Source organism: Haemorhous mexicanus, chromosome 7, assembly GCF_027477595.1.
Source record: "Haemorhous mexicanus isolate bHaeMex1 chromosome 7, bHaeMex1.pri, whole genome shotgun sequence".
Classification (NCBI taxonomy): Eukaryota; Metazoa; Chordata; class Aves; order Passeriformes; family Fringillidae; genus Haemorhous; species Haemorhous mexicanus.
In genome coordinates this window covers 13011734-13035805 of record NC_082347.1, presented here as the reverse complement: position 1 = coordinate 13035805, position 24072 = coordinate 13011734, and the positions used below count along the sequence as shown (strand labels likewise).

Genomic DNA, 24072 nt, shown 5'->3' with positions numbered 1-24072 from the left:
AACAGTCCTGTGCTGCTAGCCTGTAGAAAATGGGACACCTTTACATACGTCATTTTTCTCTATGTGCCTTAGGACTGCCTTACTCCATTTCTTATTCTTCTTACTAAGTTTTCCACGTATACTGCAGGAGTCCCAGCCTCAAACAGCAGCAGTACCTGATTTTCAATAGTCACAGAACAGTTTAGGTTGGAAAAGGCCTTTAAAGGTCAGCAAGTCCCATTGTTAACCCTGCCAAGTCCACCACCAACCCATGTCCCTAAGCACGACATCTGCACATGTCTTTCAGATACCTCCAAAATGGTGTCCCCACCACTGCAGCCTGTGCCTCTGCTTGAAAACTCTTTCTGTGAAGAAATTCTTTCTAATATCCAATCTAAATCTCCCCTGGGGCAACTGGAGGTTGTTTCCTCTTGTCCTATCACTCATTACTTAAGAAAAGCGACTGAATGCCCCCTGGCTACGCCCTCCATATGGTCCCCCTGAGCCTCCTTTTCTTCAGGCTAAACACCCCTTGCTCCCTCAGTCACTCCCCATCACCTGTGTGCTCCAGACCCTTACCCAGTTCCATTGCCCTTCTCTGGACACACTCTGCCCCTCAATGTCTTTCTTGTAGTGAGGGGCCCACAGGATTTGAGGTGCCTCACCAGTGCTGGGTACAGGATACTACCAATACTATATATAATCCAGGAAAAAAATGGTGTATTAAGAGTGAAATGGGGTTTGTGTTCTGCTTCTCACGGAGGTACAGGTGTATCAGTGGAATTATGCTACCGTGTTACCTTTGTAAAGCTTCTGCGTGGTTCATTTACTGCATTTCTGCTCTGCATTCACAGCTTAGATAAAACTTGACTGTTCAGTGCTCTGATGCATGGTAACTCAGTGACCCACATGGCATTTTGAGCATCATCACAGCTCCATCCCAAGCAGCAAGCAGTCAGGCATTTAGAGTTGTACAGTGTTTCTCAGTCAATACTGCATGGGATCCAGTAAAACAAAGTGACCTACTTTTCCTAGTCTGTAAATATTATTTCTGTAACAAAACTATTAAAAAACATCTTGCTGCATACCATTTTTCTCTGTAAAAATACAAGTCCCAGATACACTGTAGCTAGATTTTCCAAGCATATTTTTCAACATCATTACCAAAGACCAAAAAATTAGGTAAGTTATGCTAGGTAAGCCTTCAAATAGCTGTAAGAACAGCAGATTAATTTCATGCAATTGGTTTGCAATTTTACCTTTACATTTCCTGAGCTGTATACGACTCCTACCATGAGTGTTTATTTCTAGTGACAGCTGTTTTGAGTGTGTTCAGGGTAGAGTGCAGACTTTGTAGCTCAAGGTATAAAAATGTATTCATTATTTGCACTATTACAAATTCAGACTTAATACAAACTCCTTGGTATGCAGTTATGTTGCTCTTTCATTGTCTGAATTGTCCTTGAAAAACTCAGTGTTTCACCACCAACACCAGAAGCCATCTGAATTCAGACAATGTTGTTTCTGTTACTCTGCAACTTGAAAAGGCAAATCCCACTTACTCATATCATGGTAGACGGAGGTCGCTTCCTTTGTCAAGAACAAAGGTGGTTTCCGTGGTGACATAATCTCAATTTTCATAAGTTCCTCACAACAATGCTTCCACTGGCCTGAGAGAGAAAAGAGAACAATGACTGGAACTTAAACACATCAGCCTGGAAAAAAAATGGAAGTTATTAGGTTGTGTCAGGAAACTATCTCCAAAATAATACTAAACAGTGAGAATTTACTTTTGTTTAGCAGGAATGCTCAGGATGCGTTTGTATTTTCACCTCTGTATTCATTCTCTTTGCAAAAAGGTCATGGGATCCTAGCTGGAATTTAAGCATCCCAGCATTACTGCTACACTATGATGGCTAAAGATCATAATTTGCCTTCAAATCCCCAAACAGTATAAATCCAAGGGAAAAAAAAATAGAAAAAAAATTAAGGTTTGGGAAGCTTCATCAAGTTATCAGGAACAACCTCCAATATCCTGCAAGCTGAATGCTATACAGCAATGTTACAATGTTATGGCAAAGGAACATTCTGTTTTTAATAGAGGATAACTTGCCTTTTATCCCTTAGCAGACAAGGAAACCTCTTTTTCTATTAATAGATTTTGACCTTAAGGAAAACAAGACACAGTAAAATTACTTTGTTCATACCAATCATTCCAAGTTTTCTGAGCACATTAATTTTAAGAGAATTTTAGAACCAGGGAAGAAATAAGGCATTTAAATGCCAAGTGACCCATTTTTTTCTGAATCCAAAGAAAATGTCTCAAAAAATCTGTGGGTAGTATTCTATCTATAATGAATAAGAAGTAGATCTTTTACCCTACTCTACAGATAATTTAAAGAGGATGCCCTAGTTTTTGCTTGGTGTGTTTCTTTAATTGATAGTGCTTTTTCTCATTGTAAATCAAAGTTAGAAATGACTGGAAATACAACTACGACTCTGAATTTATACAGCCTCAGTTCAATTATTTGACTGGTGTTGTCCAATTTGATTGGTGTCTGATTAAAGACTGATATTTCATTAATTGACCTGGTTTTGTTTTCTGACCTGATAAAACTGCCTATCGGGAAGCAACTCTGCTTTGTCAATGGCAGCATAAAAGCTGACAGTCTCTACTCTCAGTAAGTCTGTGAGTCAAGCAGAAAGCAGAGAAAAAAGACACAGGCAAATTAATCTATGTAGTTTTTATAATAACGATTTGGTGATACATAAGGAGGACAACACACAACAATATTTCATACCAATAAATGAGTTCCCTCTGCCATGTAGGATCAGGGCTGTTCCAGAGGTTTGCCAAAGGATCAGGGTAACCCTTTAACACCTGTTACAAAGGCTGAGGTGCAGCTTTTACCAGGGCCAGCTAAGCAGTGTGTATTTGCCCAACTGGATGGAGTGTGGCTGGGTGAGCACATTCCCATGTGATGAGGACTACCAAAACATTTGAACTACAACAGAATCAAGCAATCCCTGTTATAACAAATTGTAATTTAATTCATCCATAACACTGCTGAGCAAGTAAAACCCAAGTTGACTTGTGACTGCTTCCAAGAGCTGGTGAATCCCCATCCTAGCCAAGGCCCCACACGATTCCAGCATCCTCACCACTTGTCACTAAGGCTTCCATACTAAGGTTTTATACTTGCAGGATCTCACCAAACCAACACACCACTGGTAGGATGCCCAGGCAGAGGTGGACTCCTCCCACTACAAGGGGAAGGAGGAAGAGATGGTGAGAATTTATCACTCTAAAAACATTATCAAGAACTCTGCTAAGAGAACAAGTTTTTTTGAGATTGATGGACATACTCTGCCTCTGATTTCCTGCAAGAACACATGGACTTTGGTTTAGTCAAATATTTGCCTTCCAACGACTTAGACCACCACCCAGTATTATCCCAGAGAACATATTTCTTTTCGTTCCTGCAAACAAAGGCTTATGAGGCAATTCCAATTCAAATTGCTCAAAGATCCCTTTGATGTTACATAATGCCCCATTCGGAGGGCACACTGCCAGCACTGCCTGCTTACTTACTGAGATCATAAAAGTGCTGCCAGAAAGCCTCCATCCACTGATGAAGTTCATCCCTACTGTCAGCAGCAAAACGTTGCGTCACACCCTCTCCAGACACGGGGTTGATAACAGAGAAGTTATTAGCTCTTCTCTTGGAGTCCTTATCCACAGCTCGAATCCTGGTTTCCTAGGAACAACAAACTGTGCTAATGACTTATTGTTTCACACTGGCATCAACTTAGGGCCAATGATAGTGTAAGGAAGGTAGAATTTGCTGTTTTGTCTACTTCAGATTAATACCCAATTGAAAAAAAAGAACCAGTGTCAGGAACTGATTACAAAATTGTTTTATCATAAAACTGTTAAAATGGCATAAAAGATGAAAAATAAGGGAATAAAGCAGAATTATCACAGTTCAGTCTGAATTACAGAACATACTCTAATTCTGTGTTGCCCCTCTCTCTATCTTCACCAGCTCATCTCACAGTGCTCACTCTTCTCCACAGCAGTTTAGTGAATAATCTACAATAACAACAAGCAGCTCCTTTTCTGCAAATGATTCAGATGGACAACCACATTATTACAGCTACCATTTACACCTCCTACTGCACTTCTGTGGACCATTGTTTACCAACTGCATTTAAACTTGTATTCATTTAATGCTCATCTTAGTGCATCAGGCCATTCAGGGTAATACAATAGTGACGGGAAAATTAAAAAGAAACTTACCTAGGCCATTTTTAAAGGGGCATTTGTAGTGGTAACCCATACAGTTCTACTAGAACAAGATTTTTCTCTACCAGAAAAAACTATTTCCCATTTAAAAATAGACATTTTAGTTTAAACTTAATTAGGAAAAGCTACACAGAAATAATTAAATGTGTATATATATCCAAAAAGTATAATACAAGTCTAAACAATCTCTTCAGCTAGAGTTAGAAAACCTCTCAGATTACACAGCAGCACTGTTAAGGTTTTTCCTTCTGTTCAGGGACATAGTTCAGCTGCTCTAGACTAGATCCAGTGGTATTTTCAGAGCATTTACTTTCTTTGTTATGGCATTACTACAATTAAAAAAAAAAACCACTTATCCCTGACTCGGTGATTTTTGTCTGTGTGTAAAATGCTAAAAGCTTTAAGTTTAGCTAAAACACAACTACAAGAATTCCAGAACGCAACTGGTCAACATTGCTGCTCATCACAACATGATGAGCAAATTAAAACAACTAACATCACTTTATTTGTAGAAGTAGAAGCCCTGGGAATATCTTTGCACATGCAACTTGACCTGACTGAAAAAGCAGCAGCCCCTTACAGCACTGCTCCTCAGAGGATTTCTGGCACACCCAGGAGAGCAGAGTAATGAGTTTCGGTGCCAGGGCAGCAGCCAGCCCCCTGCAGCTGGCCAGCCCCAGCAGGACATGAGGACATCTGACACACAGCAGGAGCATGCACTGCCCCCAGCCACACCAGGGCACTCCTGGCATGGGCAGTGCCCAGGATTTGAAGGGAGTCAACAGTCACAGCCAGGGCTGTGTTCAAACATCTCCTGTCTGGATGGACAGGGAATCTGACCACAAAGGTGGCTCCTCAAAATACAGGGAGGACAGAACAACCAGTTCCCTTCTACACAACTCAACCAAATGTCAAACATCTGCTAAAGACATTAAACATACACCTACAGAAATTAAGTTTACGCATGGGATCCCATGGGGATAAGCCTAGTTCCGAAACTCAGAAAAACAAAAGTTACTCTACAGACCATTCCCCAGATTTTAAATGCATTACTGAAGTAACCATTTGAAATACCAACAACTGCTTGTAGCATATCTGATGGATATGTTCATTTAAATTCTTCTGTCTAAAAATAGGAGATGAAGTAATTCATCCATCAGTGCTCTATATCCCATTAACTCAGGTAACCATAGATACCAGCAAAAAATGAAATCAAATAGATTAACATTTGACAGGTAAGAACTTCAAGCATACCATACACACAAGTTTATTTAATGATGTTTGCTGCAGGTTTTATCCCACAACTGTGGTATTATTCAAAGGAGATGAATCCTCAAGCAACAATCTATATCTGATGCTTGAATATTTCAGCAGTCATACGAGACGCCATTACAGCAATGGGCTGATGAATTTGTCAGGCTTGGGTGAATTACACGACATGCCCAGTTCCACTTCATAAAAGCAAAACCAAAACCAACAAAAAGCTATTAAAAACAAAACAAAAACAAAAGCAGAAAAAACACCCCAAAAAAAAACCCCACAACAAAAAGTGTTTTAATTTACCATGTTGTAATAATATCTTTCCCAGTCTTATAAAAAAACTGAACCAACTCTGCTGTAGCAATTGCAACGAGCAGAACAATCAGTGGATGGCAACAGGAAAACAATTGAATCTTGAACTCAAGTGACTCTTCTGGGGAAGCTGAAGCCAGTTTTATATTCTTTATGCAAAAGATTGTTTCTTTGAAGATGGGGAAAGACTAAAAGGGAAAAATATATGGTATTTGTAAATACCAACCTTACTCTATATTTCTCCCCACAAAAAAAATCTCTTTGCCTCATAATACCTCTCTGGAAAGCTTATATTTTAAGCTTACAAGAAGACACAGAGAGAACTTTTTTACTGCTGAAGTACAACATTTTCCTGATAAGCCATTCCTGACACACTGAGAAGCACTGGTTATAAAGACCATTTTAAGACATCAGAACAAATTACAGTTCTTAAAAATATTGAATAACCTAGAGACCAAGTTCTGTGTATCTATTTTAAGGTTAAACAAATCAAATCACACATAACAAACTCTCTTCATGTTTTTAGTACAAAAAAATAAACCAAACTGAAAATCAGTACAACACTGGAAGCAAGTATAACCTGTACATGCATTGGTTTCTGTTGTAATATTAATAATTTCCATGATATTTTTTAGGCAAGCAGGGAAAAATGGTTACATTTCAAATTATGGCTTTCAAACACATTAATGCAAAAGACCAAATTCAGTCTATCAGCTAATATTCTGTCCCTTGCTTGTTTTGTGACCTTGTACTAATATGACATCCTCACGGCCACTGGCTGGTCAGTACAACATGGGAGTATGACATGGATAAGCAATACTAGGATATCTGTGCCTTTGTTCTTGGCAGCAATGCAGCAGCTGAAAACATGGAAAAGGAGATAGCAACATTTGACCAGCAAGCATTTTGTGAAGCAACAGTGAGCCAATAAAGCAGCTTTCAAACTGCTCAGTTTGAGCATGTGTGGTACAAGGATCTGGGTGTTCTACCTGCTTCCCCTGCCTGCATCCACAACCTCCTTCAAGCAACTGCAAGACTAAACTGAGCAATGGGATATGAGATACCAGACATTTGGAGATACTTAACTAGCCTGTGCTTTTCCAGTACATTTTCACAGCTATGAAGGCTTTTCCTAAGCCAACCAGTGGGACAAAGTCCTTACTACAGAGAATACAGATATTTTCAGGGATTATCGCATTTCCCTGTGCTGGAGTTCCCCAAGACACTCAGTGAATATTCCTCATGTTGCTGGCTCCCCAAAAACTTACATGGTCCAGAATTGACATCCCTATTCCTCTGCTCCAGCCCAAGGATGAACTCCCTGCTTCCCTGGAAATATGGATGGATCCCTTGAAGTTACACTGCTGCAACCATCACCACGTTTTCCAACAAAATCCTGCACCTGACCTAACCAGAACAGCTGTACTACCAAGGACTGTCATCCAAGGTAATCGATTTTGTCCCTCTGCTCCTTCCTGATGCATGGGAACACTACATCAGCAGTGTTCCCATGACCCTGTGGGAACTCCTCACCCTGCTCCCCTCAGTGATCAGCACAGGCACGGAGAGAGTCCTGGGCCTGCCGACTGCAGAGCCCCGGCACAAAGACTGCATGGACAAAATATGCCAGGAAGGAAATTGTGGGACTACAGCAATTTGAAGCAAGATCCCAGAATCCCTCAAGCTTCAAGCACCCATGGCACAAAAAAAGTTTTACAATCTATGAACCAAACACAGCAGATTATGTATTCCAAACACTGAGCAACTAACGTGAACTGCTGGAACATGCACCAATTTACTAAGCTATCACGTGTAGGCAAGGCCTTTATTTTTCATTTCAAATTAAAGAAAACTTGAAAAAAAATCAGGAACTGGCCCATAAAAGATATTTCTTCAAATTGGATTCCAGTAAATTTTCTTTGCTACAGAAAATATCATTTCTCTTTTCCTACTTAGTTGTGCAATATAATATGTTATAATCACATTTAGCTGGAACAATAACAGTAGCACTTGCATAATAGGAACTGCAGAACCATTCTTGCTCAACAGCAGTAGCAGTAAAGTCATCTAAAGTTGAAGTAATGACTTTGCTGGTCTTAATGGCTTCTTCAAGTCTCAATTCAAAGGGAATTGGAAATACAGCTATTGGTGAGAGCATTTTCCAGAGAATTTCTCATAAATCCAGATGATTTCATTACTTCTCAGAAAGTATCTTTAAATTACATGTAAAGGATCAACTTCACATTACAAATGAAAATGCCACATATGCAACCCTAAGAGATTTTACTTAGAATGTCTAGAGTTGATGTTCAGTCTCGACTTTCACTTTGAAATTGCTGTTTCTTTAACAACATGTAGCAGACAAGCCCATACGATTAGTCTGCTTTCATTTAATCCGCACGAGAAATTTCATAACAAAGGAATCAAAAAACATCTGCAGGCATTATTTTCAAGAGAAACTGTTTAAGTAGTAAAGGATCCAAATATGTTTTCAATAGCATTTTCTTTTTTGTTGTTTTTATTTCCATTGAAGAAGGAAATTCTCACAGTCATTTTCCAGCAGCATGATGTTTTTGTAAAATGGTGTAAGATACATAAATCATGTACCTCTTACATGTTAGCTTTAAGGATACCCTGCAAACATAAGGACAATCTCTCAGCAAAGATTTATCAAGCTGGATTTTAAGTTCTAAGTGCATTGGTTACTTGAAGGAGAAAAATATCTTAGGACAATATGGTTATTTTAAAAGGAAAAGCAAAATCAGGGTTTAGACTAATACAGAGAACCCCAAGGAAAGACATGAGGCAGCCTGATACATAATTTTAAAAAATATTCCTGTCATGTTTTAAAATTATTTAATCATTCTATAATTTATTAAAGTTTACCATTTCTTAACTGATACTGTGAACAGCTGGAAAACAGATTTATGGCAGAGGCTGACTTAGTGAAATTGAAAGTGACTGAAGAAGTAAACCTACTTAAATATATATCACAGTATAAATATTTACTTAATGTAAATGTATGAACAGTTGGAAGGAAAAATAGCACTAGAAAACCAGGTAATTTTATTTAAGGAATCAATTTAAATCTAGCAATTAAAAAAACCATCCTACCACAAACAGGTCACATTGTTACAACCCATTTAAATGTTTGGGTTCTATAGCAGTCTCACTCTGAACGAGAATGCAGTCACCTCTCCCAGGAACACTCAAGGCACCCAGAGCTGATTCTGCTGCTGTAAGAAGCATCTTTGTCACCCCATGCCCCCACATGTTCCCAGCCAAGGCTGAGCCCTGTGCTTGTGCCACGCAGGCATTTGTGCAGCCATGGAATGAGTGAGGTAAGAGAACTGGTTAAAGGCAAACACGGTGGGAGCCAAGGCTCCTGCTGCACCCAGCTGCCCTGCCTGGAGCCCCCAGCAGCTGCCCTGGGCCTGCCTGGCACTCACAGCTCAGCAGCAGAACCCAGAGCAGCCTGTGCTTAACACAGCTCCCAAATGGGTCTGTTCACTGGTGTAAGAGGAACCCAGCCATGGTATTGCAAACAACATTGAACTCCTCTGCCCATCCTTATGGGATACTAACCCATGGTGCCTGCACCAAAACCAGGTTTTGAAAGCATCTGTTCTCTCTAATGCTTGCCATTCTAGAAGGTCATTCCAATAACATTACTAATTTAAATATTACTTCAGGTTAATTACTGTTTCTTTGGCCAAACAGTAAGCAATGTTTTAAAATTACATTTTAAACTCAGGGCATGAACAACAGCAATAATATCATCCTAGAGAACAGCGTTTCCAAAGTTATTATGCTCTGGACAAAACCAGCATTAAGAAAAGCAGCTTATTTTAAGGCACTAAAATATTTTGAAAAATTTTCCATTTCTCCTTCTAATTAAGACTGTGGCCAAATAACACGTAACAACAAAAAAGCTTTTGTTAGAATTCCACCTTGCTGAGGACAAAAGTCTACCAAAGCATTGCTAGGGGACTGTAAACAACACATTTCCAAGGGCTGTCTTATAGAACTGTGATATAAAAGGTTATTACTTTTCCTAGAGAAAAACACCCTCCTTTTTACCTCTATGCTAACCAGTCTAATGCAATAGAAGGAATTCACATCCACAGCTAAGGAATGTTATGTTCCTGCTGGGGATGTAAATTTCACTGGGGGGGGGCAAATTTCACTGAAAGTACATCCCACCCTCATTCTACCTATAAAGCACTCTTGCATACCAGCAGCTTAGAGCCCAAATGACTGCACATATTTCTTAAACTCAAAAGAGCATCCCCCAAAATAATAAAATAAATTTAAACCCCCCCCCCCCCAAAATCAACAAAACAAACAAAAAAAATCCCCATAAAACCAATTTTACCTTGTTGATGGAAACTGTCAATGCTGGCTCCACTTTAGCCTCAATTTCTTCTGGTGAGTAATAACAAAGGAGTTTGCCACCTCTCAGTACACAATACAGCCTCCTCCAGCTTGTTAGACCTCCTACCATTTGCTAAGGGGAAGAAGTGTCAGAAATTGCCAAACATAAACCTAAAACACAACCATATTGCAAGGTGCACACATATCAGCCCTGAGTGACCAAACCTTAGCCACACCGAATTCATTGCTACAACAAAAACTTTGTGTTACAGAACATTTCAATCACTGATTTCTGAAATGTTAGCAGTACTTTAAATGGATTCTGGTGTTTTACAGTTTTCGCAGACTTGCCATGTGACACTAATAATAAAGAATCTGCTGGTTCACACAGAATGAAATCTAGATCTGGTGTCTAGTATAAAAAAAGAAAGCACCTTTATTAGCTACAGCAATTGCACAATAATAGAAATAAAAAGAGTATTTCACTTTGGAAATACACAGTACATTCAACAAATGTCAAGCAAAGACATTAGTACAGAATTTCCACTTCCTCAAATGAATTTTCTGAACAGCTTTCATAAAACATAACAGTTTCACAACCAGTTTAAAGCCTGTAATTCAGCACTCCTGACAAATGACCCAGACCTTCTGGCCCTCCACTATCACCTTCTCATTTGCCTAGTTGTGCAACAAACCAAAACACAGAAGTAAAGTGAGTTCACATGAATCATTTCTGAAGGAATGAGTTTAAATATGGCTCAGTTCACCAGCCTGTGATAGAATTCTTGTGGCAGCACAACAAGGGGTATGTACATGGATGAGAGCCACAGGATTACTAGGACTGATGCCATCAAGTACCACTGCAAACCAACTCTGAAAGTAGAATTTTACTTGATCTTTACTAACAGCCTATGTCAGTCATGCCAAGGAAACACTGATTTCTCCATGCTCAGCCACTGAAGGCACCTTTTGTTAATGTAGCTGTGAGAGAGTTTCCCCCTTGCTCTAGGCAGAACAGGTAAAGAAAACAGTTCTCCATACACCACTTCAGGTAAAAGCAAATGTTCTAACAATTGACTCTTAGTGACAGCTTTTAACAGCCCAGGATGCAAACACAAGCAAGGTCTTCTTACCTGCTGATTTAGAAATCCTGCCATCATATCCCTGGCCATGCAGGAGGGCTGGACAACTAAACGGCAACACATGTTTCCATACAGGGGTAGCCAAAAAGAGGATTCCTCTAGGGGAAAGAAAAAGGCAAAAGACAGACAAACACTCAGGTCTGAAAAATTGCCCTAAGTTTAGCTTTCTACATCTGTTTTTACATTAAGATCCTGAGTGTAAATAAGTATATTTTCAGGAATGAGATTTAATCCTGTGGGATTAGATTAAAACTGATTTTTAGTTTTCAGGAAATGTTTTTCAATAGAAAAAATTAGTAAATTTCAAAATAATTTCAAGTAAAAATGGTAATATTGCTCTGCAAAAAAGAGTTGTTCTTACATAAAATGTAGCTCATTTCAGAGCTAGAAACTCTTTGAAAGGTAAGTACACTGGCCCTCTCATCTCATGTGATCCCTGAGCCCATCCCATTGTGGCACACAGCTACATTTATACATGAGCACTTTGCTTCAGGTTGTTTCAATGAAGCTTCAATAAGGAATTTTTATCTACTTTTGCCTTCAGCACTAGAGGAGCATTTAGGGTTCCAAGGAGTTTCTAATGAATTGGAATCACTCAGCTCCACTACAGAAGAGAGAGCAATAGGCTCTCTCTTCTGTAATTAGAAGTAGGTAATGCAATGTTCCACTAATGTGACTCTGTCTTTGGTCAAGGTTTAGAAATGCTTGTAATGAACAAAATATCCAGGTATGTACTTCCTCACCAGACTAAATTATGTAAATTAATGTCAGAAAAAGGAACTTCAAGAAGAAAGATATAAAGTACTAATAAAGAAAGCCTTACAAATACAAAAGGTACTCAGAATTATTCATCCAACACTTCAAGAAAAGAAAGGCCCATAAATCTTCAAATCTGTACTTATTCAGAATTACTGAAATGTTAAGATGGAAATTCCCTTTGAGGTCAAGTTTACCCCAGTAAATGATTTAAATTCCCAGAAGCAACAGTGAGAGTCCCATGCCTTAAGTTAACAATTAGAGGATGGCTTATGGGAGGGGCTATCCTTGCAGAAAATTATGGACAAAGTACCCAAAAGTGAAAATAACACCATCAGTTGCAGCATAATCAGTCCCCCCCAGTGTCAGCATTCAGGCTGACTGCTCCCAACTTGTGCTGCCCCCAAGCTGAAGGACAGCAGCCAGCACAGACTGTGAGCACACACACTTTCATCTTGTGTTAAATCTGGGCCTCAAACAATCTCACCAAAATGAAGCAATTTTTCTTCTTTCCTTCTGACTACAGAGGAACAAGCTGTTCTTCATTCTGATACCCTTCCTTGGTTGTGAGGAAGGGGAAATAATTTGTATATAACTATAACTCACATAAGATGGAGATGCAAATGACAGAAGAAACTCCCAGAAGAATTAAATTTTCATCTGGACTTGACATTTTACTCAACTTATAGTTTATTCAGCTGTGTACAGATGCCTGGTTTAGAGTCGTTAAATATTTTATTAAAGTTGTTCTATATTGAGTATCAAGAAAAATAATCTCTTTAAGCTCTTTAGTTAACAAGACTTTAATGCAAAATGTTACTGGGTTTTTATTTCCTTAAATTGATACCATATGTACTTACCATTTCCTGTAATGGTAAGGTTGTGGGTCCTGAAATTGTCCTCAGCACTTTCCAGCCCCAAAGTGGTGTATGCCAGCAAACTGTACTTTGCTCCACTAAATGTGAAAGAAAAGGCACATTTAGGACATTTCTGCTTCATGTTGCTCAAGCAGTAATTAAAGGGAGTCTAGACATGCCTGAGAGACCACATTTGGGTACAAGGAAACAGCAAGGTGCAGGGCAGGACCTGTCAGTGACCACAGATGGACACCTCCAACCTCTTCCCACACAACTCCTGTGTCTCTGGTTCTCCTTGTGAATGCTGTTCCACAGTCTGTTCCTTTCCCTCCTAGATCCTTATCTCCTGCCCCCATATGTGTACCTCCAGTTCCTCCCACCCCAGGACTTCCAGGCCAATGCCATCATTCATTACAACTCTTTCTGTTGCCTCCTCTCTGGGACCTGCTGGCTAGGAGACTTCTCATGTGGTTACTGCCTACGAGCTGGGCTTGTGCTTCCTGAAGAGCCAGCAGCAGCCAAACACAGGCTAACAGGCTGTGCTATCCAAACCCTCTGCACTCTCTGGATGCTCAAACACCTCTCTCCTCTAGTCAGATACCAAGTAACTTTCAATAGTTTTACAGCTCTTATTCCTAGGCCTAAAGCAATTAGATTTGGTAATAGGTTCAAAAATTCCTAAAGTTAATGGAACAACTGATGACAAACTTTATCTGAAAATACAGGTTAAAAATTAAAAGGCATTATAATGCTTCTCCATGTTGCTCTGCTCTTTGCTTTGCCTATGCAGACTACACTTTATAAACCAGTTGTTTACATATGTATTTTTAATATGATCCAATAGATTGATTATTTACAGGCAGAAATCTGTACAGAACTTGTATGGTCAGTTTTGTAGCAGAAAGGATTTCTTATCACTTATTGGACTTAGAGGTTTCAGAATCTTTTATCTCAGTTTTGTATTTTGCCTAGAGGAAAAAAGTATCACTCTTACAATTCAGCACAGTGCAATTGTGGAATGCAGTTCTTGGAATAAACTGGTATAAATTTAGTACGTTTAACCTTTTCTCTAAAATACTCATTGGACCAAGTAACAGATTTATAGTCCAGCAGCGCAGTAGGAATTCCACCTGGCTAATGGCAGTTAGGACAAAGTTCACAGGAAAACAAACCCTTCCAAATCACTAACTACTCTCCCCAACAGGATCTAGCACAAGATCCTTAAAATTTCTTCAGTAATAAGAAAGCTTAGTGGTGTAAAAGCTGAGAAGACACCATTGAACTAAGATCACCAAGAATAGTTTTCCTTCTTAGTACTGCTCAAATTTTATTTTTCTTACTAGCACAGTGGGAACATACAAAGTTTTCAGACCTTTGGCTCTGCAGATAATTAAGGAGAGTGTCTACGTCCCCCTAATCCTAACGAAAGAAGAGGAGGAAAAGTAGGAAGTTTGTTAGAGGGGAGGTGTGTTACATATCTGTCTCCAGGGAACAAAGAGAAAATTAAATACAATACAACATCCTGGGTGAAAAACCACTGCTATGAAGCATTTCAAGAGGGAAATCTGAACAAAAACCCATCAGCATTTGTATATATTCCCTGCTAAACTGTTCCTTAACAAAAGATTCTCCACTGATTATATTTGACCAAGCAGTTGAGCAATGCATTACCGTTCTATTTAAAGCGTACCAAAAACTTCAGTTTCTTCTCACAGATAAAACTGCTGTGCTGATTCTAAAGTTACTTTTTTTTTTCTAAAGCATGACTAATTACCAGAACAACGTTGCCAAAAAAAATAGCTACTTCACTTTTAAAATATGCTCCACAGTAACATTTTCATTCTAAAATACAAGTCATTCCTTTCAGGCAGCTGCAATATAATTTAGGAAAGTTTTATCTACAGATATTTTTCAGATTTAACTGGCTAATCAGGATTGTTGACTCTGTTTTTCCTTTGCATTTCAAGGAATTAGCTAACTGCCTTAAATGGCAGTTTCTTTGTATTACAAAGAATAATCTGCCTGCTGCATCTCATTCAGTACTTTGCATATCTGTAGTATTTTTCCATGTAACAACTACATTAAAAAAACCCCAAGCAGCTCCTCTCCAGAACATGTCTGTGGCAAAGGCTCATTGTTGAATCTGTTTACTGATCAAGAGACAGAGGCACCGAAGTTTCCACACAGACCTGGGTGTGGGAAGGTGTAACTATAACACCCTATCAATGTATGTTAATTAAGACAACTTCAATTCCAGAATCTATTCCTGACTATTAAACCCAATGTTAGAAATCCCAATCTTAGTTCATTCATTCAATGTGAGTGAAGGAGTGAGTGGAAGACTTGTGAGGTAAAAAAAAAAATTAAAAAATTTCAATATGCTCCATATTCAATCAGATCTTAAATAATAGAGGGTAAAACCAAATATAACCTTCAGGTGCTAACAAGAACCCAACCATAAAAGTGAGGCACCAGATTAGACTGTGTACTTGCCGCTAAATATCACTGGGGATTTGCCAAATCAAACACAGGACATGCAAGCTGCTGCACCTTCAGCCTAGTGGAGGACACGACATCAAACAACAACCAGGGCCTGCACAGGCCAGTTCTGCAAACCAGTACACAGCACTTGACACTCTCCAGTGATTTATCCAAAGAGCAATCTGGTTACACTGTAATTTAATAGCAAAACTGTACTATAATTTTTTTCTTCTATGAAAAATGTAAAAAGGAAAAAAAAATAGGCTAGAATTGAAAAGCTAAGCAGGCAAAAGACTGTATAGCAACTAAACGAGGGATAATAAGAGAGAATATCAGTATATTTCAAATTAACTAATTCAGCAACCAATCAAGCCCTTTGTCACTAAGCTTTTTCAAGAAGTTCCAAGTCTGACAGTTCCTTCACTAACCAGAGTGATTTCTAAGCCAACAAGTTTGAAACAGAGGGATCACAGAGTTTTTGGGAAATGGAGAATTTCACTCATGTGTGCGTTGGAAAGAAAAAGGCTTGTACAAATGAAATCTACAGAGAAAAGGTGTTCGCATAATATAGAAAGTTCACTTTTTTGTTGCAGTTTAATTTCCCCTGCTGGACTGGTAAAACTCTCTGGGAATACTTGAAAGATCTCTTGTAATCTTGCAGTCTCTTCCCTTTTATAAGGGCTACATACCAAGGTCTAACTAATATAAATCCTTGGGGGAACCTATAAAAAAATTGACAACTTATTTTCTGCCTATAATAACCCATTTCTTTCCAAACAACTATTTTAATCACCCAGCAATGCCATCATTTAACACTTCATTGTTCATTTAATTGTGTTAAGAAAGTAATAGTCACTGTGAGATGATTATCTACAGTAGAAACAACAAACTTGCAAGATGGAGGGAAGGAAAATTCATTTGAGAAACCAAAAGCAAAACCCAGGGGAGGAGGCAGCTGTTTAAATTGCCTACTGGTGCTTTTTCCTTAAAAGACAGGCAATCTATACTGAAGCAGAGAAGCCAGTGGTTATATCTGATTCAAACTGTGTCTAATGATAGTGTCTCATGGCTCAGCTGGAGCTGGTGGAAAGCACAACCACCTGACATGATGCAGATTGAAAAATGCATTGTCATTAGGTGGAATCCACTGGAAAGTCAGTGATAAAATTTGTTTTGCTCTGTGGATAAGATGTCTTGGATGTCTATTTTTGAGTCAAACAGAAAAATCAGTTTACAGTTATATCAGTTCAACAAAGATAGAGTATGCTTGAATGCTTCCTTTTAAAATCCCAGCAAATAGATATATGAAACTAGACTAAGCCTAAACACCTAGCAAAAATTAAGCATTGATTCTTTACTGTCAGCTGCCAAAAAAAAAAAAAAAGTAATTACTTGGAAAAATTTATTTCTAAAAAAATATAAATCAATAAAATAAACCAAAGCTATTAATATTTGCAAATTCAGTATTTGGCCTGCTTAAATCCCAATGAAATTGAAGTAGCTGGAAAATATTAGTAGGCAGTTAATTTTTAAAAGGAAACAGGTAAATTATTGGGAAAAGCACTTATGCTTATGAACACTGAAAACCAGTAAGTCATTTTAAAATGTTCTGTGCTAAAGTCAATTCAGAAATCTCCTGCTAAGTAGCCTGTAACCATAAAGTGCCTTTGGCAGTGCAGAGTTTTAGTGAAAAGCTGGCAAGTGGAATTAGGGAAGAGGGTAAAGGAGGGGTTTCTCCTGACTACAAACACACCTTTTCCTATTTCACACAACATGACGTGTAACTTTTACACATATCTACCTGTTAAGTATGAGCAACACTGGCTAGGTGCAAAAATAGTATGGGGGAGGAAGTAAACAGGGAAGGGGGAAGGAGAAGAGGTACATGGGCAGAGAGTCACACACAGACTGTACAAGCTCAACTTCCTCTAGAGATCAAACTAAAAATATTATGGAGTTTGCAAAGAACAGTGGATTTACCAGCTGGGTGGCTGTGGAGCACAAAGATAAAGGCTGCTTGTGTGTTTCAAGATCAGAACCAGGCCCCAAGGCTCAGCTACATGGTTGGAATTCACACCTACTTTCTCATTTCCTATTTAAAATGTAAATTTTTGTTCACTTGGGCAAGTAGAGAAAAAAAACAGTTTCCTGGTAGGTTGCCAAAAATTTACCATTATATTTGGCCTATTTCTTTTTTAAAAGCTAAAAAAACAGAACATCAATATATGTGGCTTACTGGATGACTGGGTCAGCAGGCAAAAGGGGTTCAGTGCTGTCTTCTTCCAGTGCAGCTTTGAGTTTCTTCCCTGTAGCTTTGCTGAGGGATGTTTTAAGTTTCTTTGCCAGTTTCTTAGGAGTGTTTGTTATATATAAAGACTCCTCTGTACAGCAGCTATACACTTCAACCTTCACCTGGAAATCTGGGCTTGCTTCATCACTGAAGTGAGGGAGGAGAAAATTTCAGAACGTTTGTTAACAAACTGTGTATGGAGCCAAGGAATGCTGCTGCTACTTTATAGATTAAATAATATATTTCTAATCAAGGCAAGCAATGCCATAACATTCAGGCAGAGATATACATTAATATGGAATTAAGGACTAGAGTACACAGCAGTAACTTAGTACCGGGGTCATGAGATGGATAATTGCAGCATGAACAATTACTAACAGGAAATTCAACATTTAGGTTAAAAATGGAAAAAAACACCCACGTTATGGAAATACACAGGCAAGACATTCAAACACACCTAAATCTGCCCTCTACTGTTACACAAAAATCACATGATTGAAAACCTATCCCTGCCTATGGTCCTAAGTCAGACTGAACTGTTTAAAAGATATCTTAGCTGCACCTCATCCCCCTTCAAATTACTGAAAAAATGCTATCTAATAAAATCTGTCATTTACAACTTAACTACCTACTCTGCATCCTCTGGCCCACAGCCTTTCTCAGTTTTCATTTCTACTGATTCTCTTGTTCTCAAGCTTAGTCATCAAGCCAGAAACCTAACCTCATCTTTCAGATACACATCATGTCATTACACACATGCCATAATGAAGTAATTCCAAAAGCTTTTACATTAAGTCTTTTTATGCCTTGTGGGATACAAGGCAAGTTAGGGTGCCTTTTCTGTTTTTGTTGCAGTGCTTCACAGAAAATTATAATGGTTAAGTCTCATAATTTTAAGCAGCAGATTTAAATCTTTATCCCCACTCTTAACTTGAATGGGTGTTTAAGAGAGTTTAAAATTTGATTTAAACTCTGTTTTCAGGATCTTGATTTAAAGTTACTAGTAGTTCTAGTTTTTCAGTCAGTCTTCCTCAGAAAACAGACTCTAAATTGTTGATATAAAAGGCAGGGAGTGGAGTCAAGCACATGCTCAGGTAGGTGTAACAGACATGAGGTGTTCCATGAGGAAAGAGACTGTAACCTGCTGGACAGATAACATTTACACCTATAATGTCATAATGCTTTCAGGTTTTAGCAATAATTTAATGCTGTCCGAGATGTAAGTTTATCTCTTTATATAAAGAAAAATGCTTCAGCAGGGCAAAAATGAAAAGAAGTACAAATCAACTGGCACATCTACAACCAGCATAATTTTGTACACAAAAACCAGCCTTCCAGAGATGGGGATCCTCCACCCACTAAAATGAACTGATTCCTTTGCCCACAGCAAAACCTAGTGGACCTCAGCCTTATTCATAATCACATCCACCTGCAAAAGAAAACAGCAATATTTGTACTTCATTCAACAGAAGTAAATTATACTCACAATATGGTTACATTTTCAAAACAGATATCTGTTATTGCTTCATCCACAATAGTCACCTCAGTATCAAAAACCTCAGCTCCCATTCTGAACAAACAAAACACTGCATAGCGCTGTGATTCTGGAGAGAGTCACAGAGAACTTTTATCAGCCACAGTGCATGTCACAATACTAAACACTGACAGCAAACAAAACTATTCAAAATGGTAATTCAGACCTCTAAGGAATTGCCCTCAAATTCTTCTCACCACAAATTTTCATCATAGGATTTTATGATAATTGACCTCTATAGGTAGAACAACATACAAAAAGGGGAAAAAATGCCTACCTCTATTAGAAGGGGAAAAAAAGTTGAGTAATCAGGTATAGTGTCTGCTAGCAACTTCAAAAACTTAAGTAAAAACATAATTTTGTTTAGCAAAATTGACTTTACACAAAAAAAATAACATTTGATCCAAAGTCTGTATCATTTTATGAATGTGCTACATAGGATTAGGCTATTTTGCCATGCTTTGCATCTCTGACCCTATTGAAAATCAAAGTAAAATCAATGCCAGGTGACAGCTGGAACAGATTTAGGATTAATCTCCATGACACAGCAAAATGCATGTACTTGAAGGCTATCCAATAATACCCTCAACACCAACAGTCAAGTTTCATTTAAATTTCTCATTGGAAACAGCCTCCAATATACTCTCTCAAGTGCAGACAAGACATAGAACAATGTGTTTAATCAGAAGTTTCTCAGTTAACCATTTAATACAACATTCTTCTGTTGCTTCCTCTGGAATTCTTCCTCAGGTGGACTCTTTAGAGTAGGGTTTAAACACATAACCACAGGACTTTGAACTAACGCAGCTAGCTACAAACCAGCAACTTCAAGTTACAATCATTTACACAACAAAGAGTAAAACACAGACCTAATGAAAGGTCAAAAAAGGGGTTGAAATGAGTATGAACTTCCTCATTCAGTTTAAACTTACAGGCATAAGCAACTGCTTATCAGAGTAATTAATTACATCTTACATACTTTCTTTTTTGCTGAAGTGGTCAGAGCCTTTCCACATTAATGGTATTCGAATATCTAAAGGGGGAAAAAAGAAGGAAGAAAGATAAAGTTATAGTCAATATTGCAGATCTGTGATCAAAAATTACAAAAAGTGTGTTGTTTCTTTTTCTGATGTTCTGGTGGTAACAGGGCCTTCTACCCAAAGAACAGCATAACTATTCCAAGATTATTATCCACATCAAAAGAAAATGCAATAATTAGTTCAACTTGAAGCATCATTTCTGTTTAGAAATTATGCTGGAATAAAGAATATTTTAAATCTAATTTGAAAGTACCTTAAATAACATTTCAGAGAAGCTGTGTAACATAGTTCTGAGAGGTATTCTCTGAGCCCATTATTATGCATAGATGTAAACCAAAATCCTGCTTGCCTTGTGCTGAAAACCACTCATCCCACTGCAAGAGGAAAACCTTCCTGTTTTAATAAAAAGACTGGGATACTTATACTGCAAACACTTCAGTCTTGTTTTGCTAACCACAGAGAAAATCCCACTTGTAATCACATTCCCAGTGAGAATGTCAGCATAAAAAGAGTTTAGAAATCTTTTTTATTTTAACACAAAAATATCCTTCTACTTCAGAACCACAGCAGAGAGGCAATTACAAAGCTATTATTTTAAATCATGCCTGTCATTTTAATATTAGGAAAGTAGTTTTTTCACTAAATTTTCCAATTTATCTACTAAACTCAACATAGTACTAAGTGACATTTTCCTCCAGCTTAGAGGACTCAGGTGAAGATTTAATGTTTTTTATTAGTCCCCTGTTAAAAGACAAATGCTGTGAGGGCTTTATAAACCCAACAAACCTGATCTCTGGAGTACAAGGGTGGTGTTTAAAAGTATATGCAATATATTAAATGACACATGATGGCAGCAGTGAACAGCATGAACACAGTTGTCTTGTGACAAAAATCTTCAATATTATTATAAAGAAGCATTGCTGACTCTAGTGTTGTCTTCATATAAGAATGATGGAAAAATCCACATTCATTATGCTAAGATGCAAAATGGTGCCAGTATTTTGGCATCAGATTGTCATGTATTCCTACAGGGGTTTACCCACAAAACTTGTTAAGTGAAATCACATATAGTCACTCTGTCTCAGAAGGTAACTGAAAAATTCAAACTTCAGTTAATTTTTATTATGAGACAGCTTATTACAAAAGCTATTTCAATACTGAAACTTTCAAATTCATCTATTTTTAAGTGTTCATGAAAACGAATGAACTGTCAAGTGAACTACCAGCATACAGCTTTAGACTTCTAACTTCCTAAAAATCAATACATCACCATGTTCTGAAACTGCCTTTCACTTCTAAAGATGCATTTGCATAGCAAGCATTTCTAAAAATAGGGGGTTTTACATAAAGAGAAATAGTTTTATTAAAATCATTACAGATGTCTCTCTTAAACTTTTAAAAGATATACATATTCATCTTTGTCAGAGACAAAGCACAGAATGTTTCTTTCCTAAAATACAAAGGTCTCAAATCTACATTCGTATGTGAAAACAAATAAAAGCTTTCTCTATCTTTAATCATAGCAAACTCTGAATGACAATTTTAATGCGCTCGATAGACCTTGTTAGCAATTAGAGTACTAGATTAAAGATTACTTCTGTATGCCACTTTCAATATCTTGCTAGCTGAAAAATTTACACCTTGGTCAGAAAATCATCAGGGTATAGACAATCAATCCTGGAACAAGTTCAACATAATACTTGTAAATCAGCTTTCAAATCATTCTTGGACTGAAAGAGCTGTCATTTATCAAAAACAAAGATCAATTTTCACATACCTAATTTCAGTTACCATTAGCTGTAAATCTGTGTGGATGCAAACTAGATACATTCAAATACCAGAATTAATCAAATTTAAACCCAATGAGTCCTTTATAAAATTACTTTAAATTATGATAATGCTTTTTCATCAATATTTGATGTATTGTCTTCTGACAAAAAAAAAAATCAATTGGTACAATAACATAATTTACATAATTTATTCAGAAATATGGGGGGTAAGTAAAAATGTTAGAAGTGTGAAAAACTGTGGATTAAGGAATGCACTTCCCACACAGTATCTGACATAGCTGCTTTCTGTAGGAGCATATTCCTCTGTAGTCCTGCATAGCTGTTCTCAAACTTTTGCAGTTGGTCACGATTGCCCTACTTTTTTGGTAATCATCATCTGGCATGCACTAACTATACGACACACTAATAAATTTAAAAGTGAATGGATTGCTGAGGATAGAAAATCAGGAGGTGACCCATAGAAAGAATAAATCAGCAGAGGCCAAGAACAACATTTAGGCTTTTCTGCTGTAAACTGGACCTGGCCAGGCTTCCTGACACAAGTATCTGAAGAGGAACAAGGCATGGCAGCAGCCAACACTCCCAGGCTGGACTGCACAGAGAGGCAGTTGGTTCTTCCTTCTCTTCACCTTGATCTCTGCCACACTTCTGAGGACATAACCTCCAGTTTTGAGAACCATGTGTTGGTAACAGTGCAGAATCATTAACAGACAGCACCAAATACAAAGTGGTGTATTTCACCCCCATGGTCTTATCCATCAAAAGAAATAAGCTAAACCTTTCATATCCTGAGCAAGTTTTCCATACTAAAAACAGAGTTCTTAAAAAAATTCTGATTTTCTAAAGATAGCAGAAGTGTATTACATGACCCTAAAGTCTTCACTGCAGATAGCTCTCCAAATTTGAAGAAAGGTGCAACCGCAGCACAGACAGGCAAACAGATGCTTTCATCCAACTACCATAAGGAGGAAAGACACATACACATTCTGCAAACAGCTGTGCTGGCAAAAAACATTATTGAACCATGTGCTCATCACTCTTCTCCTACTAGAGGTTACCTGGCTTAAAGAGATACCAAAATATGCAGAATCAACTGAAACAGTTTCAGTAGCAAGCTGTTCTACACTATTTTATTCTTAATGAAGCAGGTCAGAGAGCACAAAGAGATCTTTCAGCAAAGCTGGCAGAACAGCCACAGGACTGCTGAATGTAGTAACATCCACTACTGTCACAGGCAAACAAAACAATAAATCCACAGTGCTGAAGTTTGAGAGCAGGCTAGAAAACAGCCCACTAGGAATGGCTGTTAAATGTTATTGTTACTAGCCTGCATTGAAGCCATACCACTACACCTTTGCTGTATAATGTAATCTGCATTGCCTAAATAACATTTTCATTCGAGTTATGATTCTGCTCTCAATTTGTTAGACATGCCATGTACTATCACTTCAAATTTGCCGTTGTGGGGAGAAAAAAAGTTTTCAGCTCACTCACACTTATTTAGCTTTGAAATGCATTCAGTGTTTAGTGGCAAACAGAAAAGAAGTATTTCCCTCTGTGGAATGTCCTGTGAGTAAAATGGAAATAGAGGGCAGAATCTTCAAAAGCCCATGTGTAACTTAAGCACAAGTCCCCTTGCAGCATTAGAGGACTGATGGCCCTGAACCACATTTACACTCAAAAATAGAATCTTTTCTGTATAGTTTGTATTACAAGACACTGTCCAGCTAATTAGCTTCTACAATTAAGTGACTACCCGGCCTCCTACCTGATATAGCAACCCTTGCTCTGCATGCCATCCGGGTCTTTTGTCCCATTTTCTGAAGACCTCCAAAAAAGAAGAAAAGAAAAAAGATTTTTGAGATCTGTGTATTTAGATGTCTAAAACTCAACCCTTTAAACATTAAGAAGTATCAGGATTTTCATATTATAGCTCATTTCAAATGCCTTT

At 38.0% G+C, this 24072-nt stretch overlaps 1 protein-coding gene across 1 annotated transcript in view; it reads right to left on the bottom strand.

Moving 5' to 3' along the window:
- RTKN2 (rhotekin 2) overlaps positions 1 to 24072 on the bottom strand; it is a 34069-nt gene that overhangs the window by 5187 nt on the left and 4810 nt on the right. The window contains 10 exon segments of the mRNA XM_059851118.1: positions 1542 to 1649; positions 3572 to 3737; positions 10233 to 10364; positions 11365 to 11471; positions 12990 to 13084; positions 17704 to 17904; positions 19244 to 19361; positions 20271 to 20324; positions 23890 to 23923; positions 23925 to 23949. Of these exon segments, the coding sequence (XP_059707101.1) occupies positions 1542 to 1649; positions 3572 to 3737; positions 10233 to 10364; positions 11365 to 11471; positions 12990 to 13084; positions 17704 to 17904; positions 19244 to 19361; positions 20271 to 20324; positions 23890 to 23923; positions 23925 to 23949 (1040 nt within the window).